Source organism: Castor canadensis, chromosome X (genome assembly GCF_047511655.1).
Source record: "Castor canadensis chromosome X, mCasCan1.hap1v2, whole genome shotgun sequence".
Lineage (NCBI taxonomy): Eukaryota > Metazoa > Chordata > Mammalia > Rodentia > Castoridae > Castor > Castor canadensis.
Genome location: NC_133405.1, coordinates 42,181,079 through 42,202,192, shown reverse-complemented (window position 1 = coordinate 42,202,192; position 21,114 = coordinate 42,181,079). Strand labels below are relative to the sequence as shown.

At 36.4% G+C, this 21,114-nt stretch overlaps 1 protein-coding gene across 4 annotated transcripts in view; it reads right to left on the bottom strand.

Annotated features, from left to right (window-relative positions):
• The window catches only part of Lhfpl1 (LHFPL tetraspan subfamily member 1), a 61,305-nt gene that overhangs the window by 28,625 nt on the left and 11,566 nt on the right, over positions 1-21,114 (bottom strand). For 3 of the 4 annotated variants that reach the window (XR_012444233.1, XR_012444234.1, XM_074062629.1), the window contains exon 3: positions 10,086-10,184. The exons of the other annotated variant lie outside the window; for it this stretch is intronic. Coding sequence is in view for 1 of the 3 variants with exons in the window: in XM_074062629.1 (XP_073918730.1) it covers positions 10,086-10,184 (99 nt within the window). In the remaining 2 variants the exon portion in view is untranslated. The remainder of the gene's footprint in view (positions 1-10,085; positions 10,185-21,114) is intronic. 4 annotated transcript variants of the gene reach the window in all.

Genomic DNA, 21,114 nt, shown 5'->3' with positions numbered 1-21,114 from the left:
ATTCCTCCTCATTGTTCATTCACTTGCTAAAGGACCTTGCTTTTCTGTATCCATCTCTCTCTCTTATAGGATTATTCCCATCAGCATTCAAGCATTTGGCCATCTCAAAAGAAAACTCTCTTCTTTGCAACTCTCTTCATTGATCCTCCAGATTCTGATCATTTTCTCTGTTCTCTATCACAGCAGAATGATATTTTTTATTTATTTTAAATAAATTTATTTAAAATAAATAAATTTATTTATTTTAATAAATTTAAAATAAATTTATTTATTTTAAATAAATTTATTTATTTGTGCAGTGCTGAGTATCAAATCCAGGGTCTTGCACATGCCAAATAAGTGCTTCACCACTAATTTCCACCCCCAGCAGGACAGCAAAACTCTTTGAAAGAATAGTGTACACACAATGCCTTCATTTTCTTTATCTAACAATATCTCCAATATCTATATGGGTAAAACTACTCTTCCAAGTCACCTTTGTCTAGCCAACTCCCATGGCCACTTCTCTATCCTTATTTAGTAACTTTCAATGCCTCTAAACAATTTTATACCTTTTTTGACACACTCACTTTCTTTTAGCTCCCATAACCTGGAATTCTTGATTTTCTGTTTTATGTCTCTCCAGCAACTCCTTCTGAGCTCCTTAGTAGGTTCCTCTAGAATGTAGCAGCTAAGAGCACAGATTCTGGAGTTATGCTGCTGAACATGACAGCCACTATCACACTGAGGCTATTTAAATTAATAAAAAATAAGTTAGATTAAGAAAGTTAGTTATTTCATAAGATTGAAATTAATAATTCAACTCTTCAGTCCCACCAACTGAATTTCTGTTGTTCAACAACAACCTGCATCTAACAACACATTGAACAGCAAGACACAGACCATTTCCATCACCGCACAAACTTCTGCTGAATGGTGCTGCCTAAGCCAAACCTCTGGAATTAGAACCTCAACTCTGCCACTCCACTAGTTGAGTGACTTTAGGTAACTACTTAATCTTTCTTAACTTTGATTTCCCTTTCTGGAAAATGTCATAGTGAAACCCATTATTTTGTACAATTAGTATACACTAATAAAAAGTTACTTTTTAAAATGAAGCTGCTATGGTTTGTCCTCCAAAGGTTCATGTGCTACAAGCTTAGTCCCCAGGGTAGCAGTGTTGAGGTGGTGGAACCTTAAGAGGCTAGGCCTAATAGAAGATAGTTGAATAATAATAGGCTCCAGCCCCATAAATGGGTGGTCTATGCTGTCTCACAGGACAGGGGCAAGTCTCTCATGAGTACATTAGCTCCCAAGAGAGCAGGTTGCTTTAAAAGAGTAAGCCTGATTTCCCCCCTGTCCTCTTGCTTCCTTGTTCACACAGGTGACCCCTCTGCATGTAGCTAGCTAATTCCCCTTCTGCTTCTCCACCATGTTGCGAAACAGTCAGACACTGGTGTTACACTATTTGGACTTCCCAGCCACCAGAATCATGAGTTATATAAACCTCTTTTCTTTATATGTTACCCATCTGTAATAGCAATGCAAATGGACAAAGACAGAGGCTAATAATAATCATTTCCATGCACGTTGCTCCTAGGATGTAATAAGTTTCTATATGTATAGTGAATGCCAAATAGGAATTTGTTATTATTACTCAAATTTTACATGTAGGGAATTTTTCCACACTTCCTTCTCATTCAACTCATTTTTCCTGGATAAATTCATGTTGGAGAAGTCAGTTTGCCTGTGTATAAACTCATCTTCTTCAGATAAACACAATAACAGCACCTATTTTACTAGGTTACTGTGAAGATTAAACGATATGGTAAATATAAAACATCTGGAGCTGTGCCTGGCACATAGAAAACATTCACTAGATGATGATATGCATTACAATTATCACAATCTTTCATCCCCATATCTTTATTATATATGTGCTAAGAACTCCCAATTTCTAGGCTGGTCAAGTGGCTCAAGTAGTAGAACACCTGCCGAGCAAACATGAGGCCCTGACTTCAAACCCTGTCCCAGTCCACCAAAAAACGAATTCCCAGTTTCTAAACTTGAAACCAGACTCCTCAGTGATCTCCAGAACACTTGCTTAACATTCTCACTTAGACTCCTCACATAGATATCTCAAAAATCTGTCTAAACTGAGTTTCTTTCTTTTTCTTTCCAATTCCAACCAGAGTAGTTTCTCTTCTAGTCATTCCCATTTCTTGACACAGCAAATCTATCACCTTCTATAATTAATTAAACATCTATAATTGATTAAAAATTTAAAGTATACAGTTGTCATTCAGTATCCATGGGTATTGGTTCTGGCAACACCCACCCACATACACTAAAATACATGGATGGATGCTCAAGTCCCATATGTAAAATGCCATTGTATTTGCATATGATCTATGCATATTCTCCCACATACTTTAAATCATTTCTAGATTACTGATAATACCTAATACAATGTAAATGTATATAAATAGTGGTTATATTGTATTCTTTATTTTTTTTAACTTTTATTTTATTCATATGTGCATACAATGTTTGGGTCATTTCTTCCCCCTTCTTCCCACCCCCTCCCTTACCCCCCCTCCCTCCCTTATCCCCCCTTACCCCTCGCTACCCAGCAGAAACTATTTGTATTCTTTAAAAAATATTAACCAAAAACTATCTGTACACATTCAGTACAGGTGCAAATTTTCCCAAATATTTCCATTTGGTGGTTGGTTGTACCCAATGATGCAAAACCTTTGAATCGTGATCTGTAGACATGGAGGATCAAATGTATTTTGAGTCAGTCTACTTGGCTCCATTGCCAATGAAAGCTCCTCTGCCTTCATCTACTCTGCCTAATCTATGGTTATAGCTTCTTACCCAGCCTTCTATTTCCACTTTTGCCATCACCCCCATAACCATTCTTTGCACCACTGCCAATAGAGCCTTCTTAGAATATAAATCATATGTTGCCTCTCTCCTTCTTAAAATTTTACAATTACTTTCCATTGTAGTTGAGGTAAAGTACAAAGCCTTAATCTGACTGCTGCCTTCATCTCTGATCATTCATTACTCTTTCCATCACACTCTGCTCCAGCAACACTGGCCTGACAGTTCCCCAACACAAGTGCTTTTCCACTTTAGGGCCTTCATACCTTAGTGTGGAACTTTTTTCTTCCTGTACATCTCTTCAAATTACTTCTAAAGTCACATCTCCTTAGAGATGCCTTCCTTAATCCCTCCCCCCAATTTTAGTTAGATACTCCTATATTATTGTCTCATACAAAACCCTATCTTTTCCTTCATAGCACTTATCAATGCTATAATTGGGCATCATATGGACAATTGTATTTTGATAACAACTATAGTCCCTGTCTGAGTCAGAAAACCTGGACTGTGTGATCATTTTCCAGGCCTCAGGATCCTTGCCTTCAAACTAAGGAGGTAAGATCACATTTATTCACTCAAAAAACATCATTTGAGAATGAAAAAAAAGGAGAGATATGGTCTCTGTCAGCATGGAGATTCTGTTTTAATAAGGTAGACAAGTAATCAAATAAATTAACTAATTGCTAGATGTGATCAGTGCTACAAATGAAACCAAAAAGATGTTATGATACAAAATATGGTGGTGGAGGCCTTTGACAATGTAATAGTTAAGATAAAGGATGGTAATGAACTAGACAGACCCAAATAATAGACAATATCTATTTTGTTCAGATATTATATATTTCTGTGTAAAAGCATGCTACATGTAGCTATGTATGCCAAGCAGTATATAGAAGGATGCTGCCTCATTAAAACTGTCACCCTAAGGATTGTTGTTTCCATGAAATGATGCAAGGGTCTTATTTTTCCTTTCAGGATAATACCAGTAGATAAAATCAACCTCATAGAGTTGTTTCAATAATAAAACATGGTAATGAATATTAAGTTCATATCACAATCACTGTTTTGAATTTATATAGCAATTACAACCTATAAATTCAGGATAATAGTTACCACTGTTGGAAAGGCAGGGAGATATAATTGGGGCCAGATATGCAAAGGAATTCAATAATATTTGTAAGGTTTCATTTCTTAAACCGGTATATAAGCTTAACTGTCAGCTGAGTGAACTTAACTGTCTACTCAATCTGCAATAGATACATTAGTCTTTACTTTTAAAAATACTTCAAGTGTACAATAATTTTTAAAGTGCATTAACATGATTTCTGTATGCAATGCTCAATGAATTACAGCAATCATTATTTCATAATGATCATGGCACATAAGTAGTGATTAAGAGCTTAGCTAGCATACTCGTGGACTTGAGTTTGAATCCTGGTTCTGCCAGTTACAAGTTTTGTGCCCCTGGGCAAGAAGGTCTTCTTTCAGTTATTTTCTCTCTGCCTGTTCTCAATGGATACTTGATGTAATGCGTCGAATACAGTACATGCTCAAAAACATCTTGATTATTGTTAATGTCATCTTTGTTCTCCTCCATCCCATGTACAGATAGGGAAAAAAGAAGAACAAGTGAACGAAGAAGTTGGTCTCCTGTTCTCTTCTTCCTCCCTTTATATTTTTCCATAGGTAAATGAAAGAAGACAGCATTTACCAAAATTTGGCCACTCAAAGAGAAGCAGCATAGGTCCTTTGATGACAAACTTACCTGAGGATATGAGCTGCTATGAAAGACTTTGACTCCAAGCTAAGCAATGTCAAATTGAATCTCAGAAACATTCTATTCAGGGTACTCAGGGTACAAAATTAAGGTAGACTTAGAATGAATGAATGAAAGTCTAAAAATGTTTAAGGATTATAATTCTAAGTAAGATACTGTTACCTTTGAAAGTTACTTTAATTGAATATGTTGTTTGAAACAAATAATAAAATGAAATGCATAGTCTTTTTCATAATTACTGAAATACAGATTAAAAGAAGATACCAGAGTGAAAGAAATCATAACAATGATGGTTGCAAAAACCAAGAAGATGATGGGACAACAAGTAAGCTCTCCTTTTTGGTTGGAGAATAACTTGGTACAACCCCTTTGGAGGACATTTAATTCATCAGTAACTTTGGAAAACTTGAAATTTAGAGAGCTGCAATTCCAATAACTATACTCATATGTGTTTGTATACTATATGCTAGGGAATACTATTATGTTAAGACATATGCATAAGGTTGTTCACCAAAATATGTATTGAAAAGTTAAAAACTGGAAACAATGTAAATGTGCATAAATAAAAGAGTAGTTAAAAGTATGCAATTTAGTCATTCTAAAACTATTCAGTGCCTACTATTTGATACTGTTCAAGCAGGCACTAGCAAGATATAAATAAACAACAGTCAAAAATCTCTGCCTTCATAAAGCATATGCTACTTATAAAAATGAAAAAATATGACAAACCTAAAATGTAGGAGTATGATATATGTACATATGTATATATGTGCACATATATCATATATCATACACATATACACATATATTGACGAGATAGGTAAGTGAAAAACTCAAAGTGCTGAAAAGCATAGCTAGCTAAATAACTCAATATTTACATTAAAAATATGATCACACTTGGAAACAAATACTTTTATATTTATTAAAATTTCTGGAAAATGCAAAAAACTTAGTGGTCATTTTGGGGAATAGGATTAAGTTCAGGAAAAAGACTGACTGCATTTTCAACCTAAATATATTTACTGTTTTATTTTGCAACATATACAAGCTACTTTTGATTGAAAATATGGGCTAGGGGTATGGCTTAAGTGGTAGACCCCTTGCTTTGTAAGAACCAGGCCTGACTTCAAACCACAGTACCACCAAAAAAATAACATATAGGGGATAAGGAAGAGTTAAGTGAATGAATAAATGAATAGTTCAATGAATGAAGTAACTGTGAGATTTGGCAAGTATTAATTAGCTTTTCTAGAATTAAGATTTTTTTATAGATAAGCATATATTAATATGAGTTTTCATTGTGATAATTCCACAGATGCATGCACTATACTTTGAACAATTCACCTCCCATTATATTTCTTTCACCTCCCTCACTCATCTCCCCTTTTTCAAACAGTGTATCCATATATATATATATATATATATTTATTTATATGTATATGTCTGTGTGTGTACACATATGTAAGATTTTTGGTTCTCTTCACCACCCCAGTACCTTTTCATTTCCTCTTCCTCCTCCCACTGATCCCCCTTTTACACTCATGTCCTACTATCATCATCATCATAATTTTAGGTCTAGAGTCCAAATATGAGTGAAAACATGTGATGCTTGACTTTTCGAGCTTGGCTTATATCACTCAATGTGATGATTTTTAAAGTCACTTTCTTCCCTTAAATTCTGTGATTATTGAAGTAAGAAACTAGAAACACATTTTCCTACATATACTCATGCTTGCATTTTGTATACCTTGTCTACTTTTATTTGTTATTTTATTAATGTATTCATAGTGAAATAAAAATGAGCTTGGCAAGAGAAAAAATATATCTATATACATTGTTTGGCATTTTTTCTGGTTACTTATTGCTGTACCAGAAAAATTACCTCAGGGTCAATCAGTGATATTCATATGACTGGTATGGATAGTCCAGGAAAGCTTCACTTATAAGTCTGGTCCATTGGCAGAAATGGATGAAAGGCTGGATTCAACTGAGTCTATCTCTGTCTCCAAGGATCTCTAGAACTTTCTATGTGGTCTCTTCAGAGTAGCCGAAGACTTTTTATGATTGGCTTAGTGATCCAAGAAACCAAGATGCAAATGGAGTTATTAGGACTGCTCAACCTGTATTAGACATAATACAGGTTCATTTCTGAACAAGCTTGGTGATACTTCTGTTATTGAGCAGTCTTAATTGGAAAATCTTTAAAAATCATAGTATTGATGGCTCAGGATAACTGGAATAGAAGCCTATGGAAAGATGGGTTGAAGACACAAGTATGAGCCCTTCATGCTGGGGACTGTGGAAGGCCTGTCACAGTGTCAGAGTGAGAAATTTATTTTACTTTGACAGATCAACAATACCTGTATCTACTCTCCTCCCTACCAACTCCAAAGACAAATGAATGACACTTAAGAAACCAGAAAAATTCAAAGTTAGTTCAATGAAGGGAACTATGAGACTTGACTCAAGTAGGCTTCACTATTCCATTTATTTCTAGGGATTCACAGAATATCACATATTTAGTACATTGAGGAGAGAGGAGCTAGAGCCCTCAAGAAGACATATAGTACAGGATAAAGGATTACTAAAGGAATAGAATGCAACTAAGTAAAAGAAGAAAGAAAAAATAGTTTTGTGGTAAACAAGATTAAAGTCATCAATACTTAATGATGCAAAACTGGCTATTTTACACCTAAGATCAGGGCTAAAATAAGGATTTCTTTCCGCTCTCACTAGTTCTATTCAAAATTTTCCTGGAGGTCCTTGGCAGGGAAATTAAGCAAGAAAAAGAAACACAAAGCATCTGGATTGTAGAGGAAGAAGCAAAACTATATTTTCAGATGACATGATCTTCTATATACAAAATCCTAAGTAATCCACTAAGCAAGCATTAGCATCAATAAAGGAAGCAAGGTTGCAGGATACTAAAATAACTAGGTAAATAACTAGAAATAAAAAACATTTGTATTTTTGTACACTAATAACAAGTAATTTGAAAATAAAATTAAGAAAATATGTCTGTGTTAATTACCCTGATTTAAATATTCTACAGTGCACACATGGTTTACTATATCACATTTATACCATAAGTATATATAATTATTGTTTGTCAATTAAAATAAATATTTTAAAGATGAATAAAATAGGAATAAATTTAACCAAAGAAATGAAATTTGTGTACAAAACATCACTGCAAGGAATTAAACATGACCTAACTAAATGGAAATTCATCTCATGTAAATGGACCAGAATGCATAATATTATTAAAGGACAATACCCCCTAAAATAATGTACAGATTGAACACAATCCCTATCAAAATATCAGCTGACTTTGATGTAAAATTTGACAAGCTGAACCTAAAATTCACATGGAAATCCAAAGGACCCAGAATAGCCAAAATAGTTTTGACAAAGGAGAACTCACACTTTCCAATTTTAGCCCCTCAAAGCTATGATAGTCAAGATAGTGTGGTACTGGCTCAGGGATGCGCATATAAGTCAATGGAATACAAGTAGGAGTCCAAATAACAAACAGTTACATTTATGGGTGATTGATTTTTCAACACAGGTACAAAGACCATTCAATGGGGGAAAAATAGGCTATTTAATAACTGGATATCCAAAACAAAAAAGGAATTTGGACTTCCACTTTACAGTATACAAAAAAAACATAGGGGCAAACCTTCATAACCTTGGATTTATGCCTGTATTCTTACCTGTGATGCCAAATGCACAAACAACAAAAGAAAAAGTTAGATAAATCTGATTTCATCAAAATTAAATACTTTTGTACTTCAAAAAGATAACGTTAAGAAAGTGAAAAGACAACCCACAGAATGGGAGAAAATATTGCAAATATCTAAAAAGGTCTACTATCTAAATAGAATACATAAAACAAAAACTTTAACAACATGACAAAAAAATCCAGTTTTATAGTTTCAGGTCTTACAATTTGAGTCTTTGTTGCATTTTGAGCATGATTTCTTCAAAACTAAATACATTTGTACTTCCAAGGATACTATATGTTACATTATTTTATTTATATGAAATGTCCAAAATAGATAAATCCATATTGACAGTGTTTTCCAGGGGCTGGAGGCAGAGGGGACTTGGAACTGATGGCTAAAGGGTAAGAGGTTTCTTTTTGTGCTGATGAAAATATTGTGGAATTGGATAGTAGTGATAATTGCACAACATTGTGAATAAGCTAAAAGCCATTGATTATACACTTTAAGAAGCTGAATTTTATGGTATGTGAAGTATATATCAATAAGGCTATTATTTTTAAAAGGTATAATCTTAAACCTAACAACTAAGTAGGAGATGTATGCTTAATTTTCAGTTTTCTCTAGCCCAGCTAGCAAGACCAATGACTCTATTGCTTTTATTCAACACTTGCCCTATGTTTTTCCTCATTCCATCCTATATGACAAAATTATTATATTTATCAATCTTCTCTGACCTGAATCAAGAATAATGGATATTACAGAGTCCAGACTTGTCATATCTTCCATATAGACCTGCTCTCATGTTATGTTTGTAAGGAAAACCATTCCTTCCTCCGAACATGAGTCAGATGAGGCTCAAAAGACAGTTTCAGGCAACACAGAGGAGGGAAAAATATTGGGAGTACAAGTGGACTCATGGTTCACAAATCCATTCCTACAGTTGAGAATATATTCAAGGAAATTTAGACATGTCCTCTCCTACCCAATTCCATCATGATAGGTTGGGGACATAGTTTGAAGTCTTCCAGTTAGAGTCTCATATCTTACTAATTCACAACTGCAAACATTAGTTACAGTCAGTGAGAGTAGGAAACCAAGGACTATTCTAGAGTTATAACTGTTACTTATAATATTTAACAGCTCTTACTATTAGGAACAATTTACACCTAATCTAGTTTTTTCATGCTTCATGTAAACTAAATTACCTCTTGTTATATCCTCATTGAAGATTAATAAGAAATACTGTCAATTTATATGTGGGAAACAGTGCTAAGAAGGAAACACTAATAGTAACTAGGATTTATTCAGAAGATAGTAGATCATTAGTCTCCAAGTGTTTGTTTGTTTGTTTGTTTGTTTTGAGACAGGGTCTCACTGTGTAGCCCAGGCTGGCCTCAAGGTTACAGCTCTCTGACTTCAGCTTCCTAAGTGCTAGGATTATAGATGTGTGCCACCATGTCTGGCTACAAGTAAATTTTAAATTCTTCTTGAGTTTCTCCAAACTGGTCAAATGACTCTAAGTAAAAGTGTGTAATAATGCGGAGAGAAGTAGAATTTATAGCCAACACTTGTGATTTTGCCCAAACACCACCTTCCATAAGCTAACAGCATAAGAGATTCAGACAAAGTACCACTAACAAACAGAAGCTCCTTAAAGAGGCTAGAAAACCTTTTCCATGAAGCATTATTGCCATCCTGTCCAGACACCTTACCTAACTGAAATTGATTGGAGACATTCCCACATGTTTGCATTATCTCCGGGCTGTTCCATCCCAAAGGGTATAATGCACAGCCTGAGCTAATCAGTAGTCCTGGAAAGAAAAGCATACACACAGGTAGAAAAAAATGCAATAGTCTTTCTGTTATCCCAATATACCCCCTGGATTAGCTCAGCTCTGATACTGCCTCCTTCATTCAGACCTTGCACTTCTAGATTTCTATGGTATTGTGAACTCAACAAGATTTCTTTGCCATGCCATCAGCAGTGGAGTGCATTAGACAGTGGAGGGGACAACTCATAAAGAAAGGGTAGTAATGGAAGTTGAAACAGGCTAATGTATATTTTACAGTCAAACTATGGAGTGGTGTGAAGACAGCATCTCATTGTGTAGTTCAGGCTGGCCTTGAACTTGCCATTCTCCTGCTTCAGCATCTCAAGTGCTGGGATTACAGGTATGAACCACCATGCCCAGCCAATAACTTTTAAGATTAATTTTTCTAATTTCTTATAACTTGGTCTTATTTACAGAAAATAACAATAAGGACACCACTAATGTTTCCTAAAATTGAAATTTTTCTAAGTTTCAAGCAGGCCTCTAGTAGCTGGCAATAGGTCATGAGTTTTGTAACTTGGAGTCAGCTTCCAAACTGAAGTCGGCAAATCACATACAGGTTGGTTAGGCTTCTCTTGGTGAGCAGGGCACTACACTCCTTCCTCAAAAAATCATTTAGCCCACCAGCCAAGTATCCCTCACTTTGTTGGCTCCCAATACCTTCCACTCTGCTTCTTACCTTTATCTCCCTTTGGTTTAGGTAACATAGTCACTGTAGGGAAACTCCACAGGATCTTAGTGGTATTCTTACTGTTACAAAGACAGTAACAGTCTGTCTTTCAGACTGGCAAAGCAGTCTGAATCTGCTTGCCAATATGTCTTCTACAAGTAACTACCTCATTTTTTTTTTTTTTTTTTTTTTTTTTTTTTTTTTTTTCATTTTTCTTTTATTATTCATATGTGCATACAAGGCTTGGTTCATTTCTCCCCTCTGCCCCCACCCCCTCCCTTACCACCCACTCCACCCCCTCCCGCTCCCCCCCTCAATACCCAGCAGAAACTATTTTGCCCTTATCTCTAATTTTGTTGTAGAGAGAGTATAAGCAATAATAGGAAGGAACAAGGGGTTTTGCTGGTTGAGATAAGGATAGCTATACAGGGCATTGACTCACATTGATTTCCTGTGTGTGGGTGTTACCTTCTAGGTTAATTCTTTTTGATCTAACCTTTTCTCTAGTTCCTGGTCCCCTTTTCCTATTGGCCTCAGTTGCTTTAAGGTATCTGCTTTAGTTTCTCTGCGTTAAGGGCAACAAATGCTAGCTAGTTTTTTAGGTGTCTTACCTATCCTCACCCCTCCCTTGTGTGCTCTCGCTTTTATCATGTGCTCATAGTCCAATCCCCTTGTTGTGTTTGCCCTTGATCTAATGTCCACATATGAGGGAGAACATACGATTTTTGGTCTTTTGAGCCAGGCTAACCTCACTCAGAATGATGTTCTCCAATTCCATCCATTTACCAGCGAATGATAACATTTCGTTCTTCTTCATGGCTGCATAAAATTCCATTGTGTATAGATACCACATTTTCTTAATCCATTCGTCAGTGCTGGGGCATCTTGGCTGTTTCCATAACTTGGCTATTGTGAATAGTGCCGCAATAAACATGGATGTGCAGGTGCCTCTGGAGTAACAGTCTTTTGGGTATATCCCCAAGAGTGGTATTGCTGGATCAAATGGTAGATCGATGTCCATCTTTTTAAGTAGCCTCCAAATTTTTTTCCAGAGTGGTTGTACTAGTCTACATTCCCACCAACAGTGTAAAAGGGTTCCTTTTTCCCCACATCCTCGCCAACACCTGTTGTTGGTGGTGTTGCTGATGATGGCTATTCTAACAGGGGTGAGGTGGAATCTTAGTGTGGTTTTAATTTGCATTTCCTTTATTGCTAGAGATGGTGAGCATTTTTTCATGTGTTTTCTGGCCATTTGAATTTCTTCTTTTGAGAAAGTTCTGTTTAGTTCACATGCCCATTTCTTTATTGGTTCATTAGTTTTGGGAGAATTTAGTTTTTTAAGTTCCCTGTATATTCTGGTTATCAGTCCTTTGTCTGATGTATAATTGGCAAATATTTTCTCCCACTCTGTGGGTGTTCTCTTCAGTTTAGAGACCATTTCTTTTGATGAACAGAAGCTTTTTAGTTTTATGAGGTCCCATTTATCTATGCTATCTCTTAGTTGCTGTGCTGCTGGGGTTTCATTGAGAAAGTTTTTACCTATACCTACTAACTCCAGAGTATTTCCTACTCTTTCTTGTATCAACTTAAGAGTTTGGGGTCTGATATTAAGATCCTTGATCCATTTTGAGTTAATCTTGGTATAGGGTGATATACATGGATCTAGTTTCAGTTTTTTGCAGACTGCTAACCAGTTTTCCCAGCAGTTTTTGTTGAAGAGGCTGCTATTTCTCCATCGTATATTTTTAGCTCCTTTGTCAAAGATAAGTTGCTCATAGTTGTGTGGCTTCATATCTGGATCCTCTATTCTGTTCCACTGGTCTTCATGTCTGTTTTTGTGCCAGTACCATGCTGTTTTTATTGTTATTGCTTTGTAATATAGTTTGAAGTCAGGTATTGTGATACCTCCTGCATTGTTCTTTTGACTGAGTATTGCCTTGGCTATTCGTGGCCTCTTGTGTTTCCATATAAATTTCACAGTAGATTTTTCAATCTCTTTGATGAATGTCATTGGAATTTTGATGGGAATTGCATTAAACATGTAGATTACTTTTGGGAGTATAGACATTTTTACTATGTTGATTCTACCAATCCATGAGCATGGGAGATCTCTCCACTTTCTATAGTCTTCCTCAATCTCTTTCTTCAGAAGTGTATAGTTTTCCTTGTAGAGGTCTTTCACATCTTTTGTTAGGTTTACACCTAGGTATTTGATTTTTTTTGAGGCTATTGTAAATGGAATTGTTTTCATACATTCTTTTTCCGTTTGCTCATTGTTAGTGTATAGAAATGCTAATGATTTTTCTATGTTGATTTTATATCCTGCTACTTTGCTATAGCTATTGATGATGTCTAGAAGCTTCTGAGTAGAGTTTTTTGGGTCTTTAAGGTATAGGATCATGTCGTCTGCAAATAGGGATATTTTGACAGTTTCTTTACCTATTTGTATTCCTTTTATTCCTTCTTCTTGCCTAATTGCTCTGGCTAGGAATTCCAGTACTATGTTGAATAGGAGTGGAGATAGTGGGCATCCTTGTCTGGTTCCTGATTTTAGAGGGAACGGTTTTAATTTTTCTCCGTTAAGTATAATGCTGGCTGTAGGTTTGTCATATATAGCTTTTATAATGTTGAGGAACTTTCCTTCTATTCCTAGTTTTCTTAGAGCTTTTATCATGAAATGATGTTGGATCTTATCAAAGGCTTTTTCTGCGTCTATTGAGATGATCAAGTGGTTTTTGTCTTTGCTTCTGTTAATGTGGTTTATTACGTTTATTGATTTTCGTATGTTGAACCACCCCTGCATCCCTGGGATGAAGCCTACCTGGTCGTGGTGGATAATCTTTTTGATGTGTTGCTGAATTCGGTTTGCCATTATTTTGTTGAGGATTTTTGCATCAATGTTCATTAAGGAGATTGGCCTATAGTTCTCCTTTTTGGAGGTGTCTTTGCCTGGTTTTGGGATAAGTGTAATAGTGGCTTCATAAAATGTGTTTGGCAGTTTTCCTTCCCTTTCTATTTCATGGAACAGTTTAAGGAGGGTTGGTATCAGTTCTTCTTTAAAGGTCTGATAGAATTCAGCAGAGAATCCATCAGGTCCTGGACTTTTCTTTTTGGGGAGACTCTTGATTGCTGCTTCAATTTCATTTTGTGTTATAGGTCTATTCAGGTGATTAATTTCCTCTTGGTTCAGTTTTGGATGATCATATGTATCTAGAAATCTGTCCATTTCTTTTAGATTTTCAAATTTATTTGAATATAGGTTCTCAAAGTAGTCTCTGATGATTTCCTGGATTTCCATGGTGTTTGTTGTTATCTCCCCTTTTGCATTCCTGATTCTACTAATTTGGGTTTTTTCTCTCCTCATTTTAGTCAGGTTTGCCAGGGGTCTATCGATCTTGTTTATTTTTTCAAAGAACCAACTTTTTGTTTCATTAATTCTTTGTATGGTTTTTTTGGTTTCTATTTCGTTGATTTCAGCTCTTATTTTTATTATTTCTCTCCTTCTATTTGTTTTGGGATTTGCTTGTTCTTGTTTTTCTAGGAGTTTGAGATGTATCATTAGGTCATTGATTTGGGATCTTTCAATCTTTTTAATATATGCACTCATGGCTATAAACTTTCCTCTCAAGACTGCCTTAGCTGTGTCCCATAGGTTCCGGTAGGTTGTGTTTTCATTTTCATTGACTTCTAGGAACTTTTTAATTTCCTCTTTTATTGCATCGATGATCCATTCTTCATTAAGTAATGAGTTATTTAGTTTCCAGCTGTTTGCATGTTTTTTGTCTTTACTTTTGTTGTTGAGTTCTACTTTTACTGCATTGTGGTCAGATAGTATGCACGGTATTATTTCTATTTTCTTATATTTGCTGAGGCTTGCTTTGTGCCCTAGGATATGATCTATTTTGGAGAAGGTTCCATGGGCTGCTGAGAAGAATGTATATTGTGTAGAGGTTGGATGAAATGTTCTATAGACATCTACTAGGTCCACTTGATCTATTGCATATTTTAGATCTTGGATTTCTTTATTGAGTTTTTGTTTGGATGACCTATCTATTGATGATAATGGAGTGTTAAAGTCTCCCACAACCACTGTGTTGGCGTTTATATATGCTTTTAGGTCTTTTAGGGTATGTTTGATGAAATTGGGTGCGTTGACATTGGGTGCGTACAGATTGATGATTATTATTTCCTTTTGGTCTATTTCCCCTTTTATTAGTATGGAATGTCCTTCTTTGTCTCGTTTGATCAATGTAGGTTTGAAGTCTACTTTGTCAGAGATAAGTATTGCTACTCCTGCTTGTTTTCGGGGGCCATTAGCTTGGTAAATCTTCTTCCAGCCTTTCATCCTAAGCATATGCTTATTTCTGTCGGTGAGATGAGTCTCCTGTAAGCAACAAATTGTTGGATCTTCTTTTTTAATCCATTTTGTCAAACGGTGTCTTTTGATGGGTGAATTAAGTCCATTGACATTAAGTGTTAGTACTGATAGGTATGTGGTGATTCCTGCCATTTAGTTATCTTAGTTGTTTGAAGGTTTGATTGTGTGTACCTAACTTGATGAAGTAACTACCTCATATCAGAGCTCTTTCTAACTGCCTAGATTTTCACATTTTATAACCTATGACCTTACCCTGCATTTGAGGAGCCACATGGAGTTGGATCAAGCATTGATACCAGACAAAAATACAACCAAATTCATTGACTAGCCTGTAATGACTTACATTTAGTCTGGCATGAAAAGATTATCTGGACCAAATTCTTACTTCTGAAAATTTTAATTAAGAAACATAGTGGTGGTACATAGCTGAGTATGTGGTTCATACTTGTAATCTCAGCCCTCAAGAGGCTAAGACAGATTATGAGTTCTAGAACAGCTTGGTCTACTTAGCAAGACCCTGTCTCAAAAAAAGAAAGAAAGAAAGAAAAGAAATTATAGAGAAATATAGAGATGCTGAGTTAATTAACAGAGAGTGCAGAAGTTGAAAAAACAGTAGGTAGAATCAATCTGTGTCAAGCTAAAGCCAAGTTGTATCCAAACTTATGAGAGGACATCAGTTCTGGGTAAGATGAGAAACCTGACTGGTAGAGGGAGAAACTAGAGTAGAAAAGTAACATGAAACAGATGCATCATGAGAAAAACTCATTACGGTCCATGAACAATCTAGAGAAAAGAGAAACCAGTTTCCTTTTTTTATAATAAATTCCCTTTTCAATTGAGAAAACTCAAGTAAGTCTCTGCTATTTGCAACCAAAAACTCCTGATCATAAGACCATTATACTTGAATGTCACACCAAAGGACATGGAAGGGACACCTGTCATGAATGTAGATGCAAGAAGTACCAAAACACAGAACTGCCACAGAGGAGGTACTTGACTGGTGAGAAGGAATGCTATATTCTAGGTTCCAGATCTCTGGGAATCAGCAGGACCATTAAAGGCAGGCCGCTTTAGGGACTTCTGGCTTCACTTTCACATCTTTCCTCACTGAGGAAGATCCCACTGACATTCTAAGAACTCGAAAGCTCACTTTGCCTTCACATGGATTCTTAAGAAGTCTCAAAGTAGCCTCCAAGCTTGTCTGCCACATAGCAACCAGCTTTTGTCGTTACCCAGTGAGGCCACAGAAGACAAGGACCTTAAGAAATAGCAAGAAAGGTTTAAATAGGGAGAACTTACTGACAGAACAGTTTTTAAAACTAGAAGAATGACTAATTAAGGTTAGAAATGTCTGGCAGTAGAAAATTTAAAATTAGAAAGCATTCTTCTTTGTCTTATAGTCTTACAGGAAATGAAACTGGTCACTCAAAGATCTTTCTAGGCTTTAGAATTTGTCCAGTGGCAATAGGCCAATGCCACTGTTTTTACTCACAGATAAACTGAAATCCTATGAGATGAGGAGGTAGCCCAGAGTATGCACAATGGGTTAAGACAAAATTAGAAATGAAAACTAAGCCTTTCCACCTGTAGTGTATACCCTTGGTGGGAAGAGTTAATAGAGGCTGAGCTTTGCCGGAAAGGCTAGGGAGGAAAGAATATAGTTTCTAGCTTCCACATTCAGATGCTTGCGACTGGCAAGAACTCTGACTTCTCAAGCAGCAACTAGCACTAGCCAAGTGCCTTTCTTGACAGAACATGAGAAACCCCCTTCCTTCTTTAGCCCTCATTTCTCCTCAGACTTCATCATGCTTAGAAGATCAGACCAGAGATTATCTACTTCTCTGGGGCACCTTCCCTCACCATTCCCAATCCCCAGGCTAATTCACATTCTCCTCCTGTCTCTTCTATAGCACTCTGTGTTTATTCCAGTGACTAAATAGTCTGTGATATATATTCTTCATCATGCTTTGATATCTGCTTTCCCCATGAATGTGTGCACCTTGAAGGCGGTGCGGGGGGAGCATATTTATCTTCAACTCTGTATCCTTGGTACCATAAATGCATCTGTTTCAGGGTATGCTTTACTACATATTAGACGTCTCCCTTTGCCCACACATTTCAAGGAGGAAGCTTTTTGAAGGGACTTCAATAGCAGAATTGGAAGACCATTCTAGCTATCTGATAGAATCAAAAAACCATAGAAAGGGGATTGCCTGTTATAACTCCTCCCTGTTAGAGATGTGGATGTTGAGACCTTGAGAGGTAAAGTGATCTACCCAAGGGCATTTGGCAACACTTTTTCTCACTGATCTGAGAGATCATCAGCCCTTCCTTACAGGCTCTGTTTTTCTAGAAACAGTTGTCTATAAATGACTTCCTTATGGCAAGAATGTCTCTAGGAGACATTGGTAATTGTGCAGGCATTAGGTTGGACAGATGACACAACATGATGGCTTCAGAGAATGGGTTCTAGAATCAGTATAGATCTAAGTTAAAATTCCACTTCTGCCATCTAGAGGCTGTGTGACTTCAGGCAGTTACCTTTTAAAAACAGAAATAATAATAGTACTATATCTTATACAGATGTTCCAAAAATCAGTGATATTACTACAAATAAACTAACTGATACATAGCTAGTACTTAACAAAGATACATTGTTATTGAACAGCTGCCTCTCCTTGTGTATCCTCTCCCAGTTTCTGTCTGTATTCCTTGTGCTAATTTCTTTCTCCCATCTTTGTCTTCATAAGATACACAAAAGCCAAAAGCTGAAAAGGACTCAATTAAAAAACTGCCTCATTGAAGTTTTTAACTTGGAATATTGCAGAGGCACCTGGTGAGAGACCAGAAGTCTCTCTGCAAGGCACGAGTCCTACCCCAGTGCATAGAGCACCAGATTCTGCCCAACCTGTCCTCCTGCCTCCCCCCATCAGCCTGTCACTCTGCCATTTGGACAGGTGAGCACATAAGGTTGTAAACATACTTCATGGAGATATTTGACTTGTAACTGGCTATTGATTACATAAGCCTTGGGGACATACTAAAAAATAAAAATGAGCCCAATGTGGTGGTACATACCTATAATTCCAGCACTCAGGAGGCTGAGGCAGGAGGACTGCTAGTTCAAGGCCAGCCTTGGCTACATAGTAAAACTGTGTCTTTTAAAACTAATGAAGGCTAGGCACTATGGCTCATGCCTATAATCCAGTTACTTGGGAGGTGTAGGTAGTAGGATCACAGTCCAAGGCTGGCCTGAGAAAAAAGTACACGATCCTATCTGAAAGATAAAGCACAAAAATCTGGAAGTGTGGCTCAAGTGGTAGAGCACCTGCCCATAGTTCAATCCCCAGTACCACCAAAAAAATAAGTAAATAAACAAATAAAGTCACAGGATAATTCATCCTCAATTATATTTGTCCCCAACAGTTCCTCTCATCAATTTGAGGTTGTGAAGATGTACTTCAAATATCAACAGAGAAGTCATTTGCCAGTGCTAGGTGCTGACCTTCTGGAAGAGTGGGGGCTTTGGCTCCAGGTATTTGATTCAGTAACTGAAGACCACGAATATGCATTTTTATGTACCCCATGATGTTGATGCATCTGATCCTGGTACCAACACTTAAGAAAAGCATCACTAGAAATGTTAAGAGCAGGAGCTCTCAGGATGAAGTATAAACAGACTCCCTTTGGAGTTAAACAAAGCATGTATTCTATTATTGTTTACAGTGATTTATAGATATAAATTTGGGCTATTCTTTGATAGTATTATTCAAATGTTCTAAATCTTTCTGATTTTCTGAAGTTTACTTATCAATTACTGACAGAAGGGTAAAATTTTCAACTATATTGTGGAACTATTGATTTTTCATTTTAGTTTTCTTTTCTTGTTACATTGAAGGTTCACAATGGTATTCACCAATTTCTTCCCTTGCCTTTGGAGTTACAGTAATCAATTTTACTAAAGATATCTTTAAATAATAAAAATTTATATTCAAAGCAAAAAAAGAGCTGGAGCTCTGGTGGCAGAATTTAAATCCAAGCCCTGCCACATATGAGTTTTATGGCTAGTTCACACTTTTATTGAGTGCCCTTTCAACTACATATACCCCTTAGAGAAGTCTTTCTCAACTTTTCTGCTCAACTGGATACTTCACTAGTCTCACCTGTCTCTAGGAAAAGAAACAGAGCTCTTTAGAGTTTGTTACTATCTTTCTTCTCCTACTGTAAATGGGCACATGTCCAATAGGCTGCCATCTTGCTTGCTTTCTTCAACTGCTCCCTTCCATAAGAATCCCCTATTATAAAATGTAACATTTGTCCACCTAAATATGGGTTTTATAGTTTGAATTACTTCACTGACCAAGCAGAGATCTGGAGTTGGACATTACTCAGCTTCAGCTCTTGTGGCAAGCTCAATACCAATACAAATTCTCAGGTGCAAAATCTCAGACGGAACTTCGACCCCTCCCTACAGGTACATCACAGTTACCCAGAATGACTATTATTCCACAGCCCCTCCCAAGAACACATTCTCAATTAAATGGGTGCCTATTTATTTGCAAGCACTAGTCTCCTCACTGGGTGTTTCTAAACCCCATTTTCTTACCACCTAACTCACAAATGCAACTATAGAGTAAGCAGTCATCTTGTTACACTTCCTCACCCCCATTCCCAAGTTCCCTGTCTTTGCATGGCTGCCAATCCTCCATTACTACCCTGAGCAGAAGCACAATGTGGATTAATTTGCTCAGTTTACTGGTCTTATAGCAGCTTCAACTCAAATATAACTCTGGAAAATCCAAGCCTGCCCTCTGACTTTTTCTTCCTGTTCACTTCCTTCATCTATTTGACCCCATATTCTCTCTCAGAGTTATAGGATTGTTCACATCTGCTAGAGATGTCAAAAGTAAATCAAAGTTGGATTTTCAGTGAGGCTGCATTGGACCTGGCCTTTGAGAGACGGGAAAATATTTATAGACAGAGATGTTAAGAAAAGGAGATTCCAGACAGAATCAACCATGAACAAAACTGAGACAAGTTTCTTAAATTTTAGTGTGTACTGGAATCATGATCAGAAATGATAAAAAAGAAATCAAGACAGTAATAATCTTTGTAGTGGAGACCAGGGATATGATCCGGTTATGAAGAAGGTTTAAAGAGTATTGACATTTTAATCTGAGTAGCATATGAATCTGAAATATTTCATAATATATATTTAAAAATAAATCAGCGTGAGAGGCTATGTAAAATGCAGGTCCTGTCCAAGGCTAAAGCACTAGGGAATCTTCATTAACAAACACCACAGGTAATTTTTAGGCAAATGGTTCATAGACCACTCCAAAAAACATTGTGATAGCATTTTTCTGAACGAAAATAGTACCAGTGAGTGCAGAAACCCCAATACAGGAGTCAGAGACCCTGGACAGTATTCTCTGCTTTGCTCCAATTTGTTACATGAGTTTCTGCTAGTAGGTTAACCACCTTAAACAGACAGCCACTTTATATTCCTTGTTCAGCATAAGAAGGATAAATGACATGATATCTGGTGACATTTTGGAGAACTTTTCAGTAAATACATGGTTTCAAGAGAGGATAATGGTGTTCTTTTAATTCACACAATAATGGGTACAGAGTTACAGCTAGATAGGAGGAATAAGTTCAGGTATTTTATTGCACAAGTGCATGACTATAATTAATAACTATAATGATTATAACATTACAATCATTATATAATGATTATTATTTGAAGTATAATATTGTATATTTCAAAATAGCTAGAAGAGTAGATTTTGAATGTTCCCATTACAAGGAAATAATAAGTGTTTGAGGTTACGGAAAAGTTAATTACTCCGATTTGATCA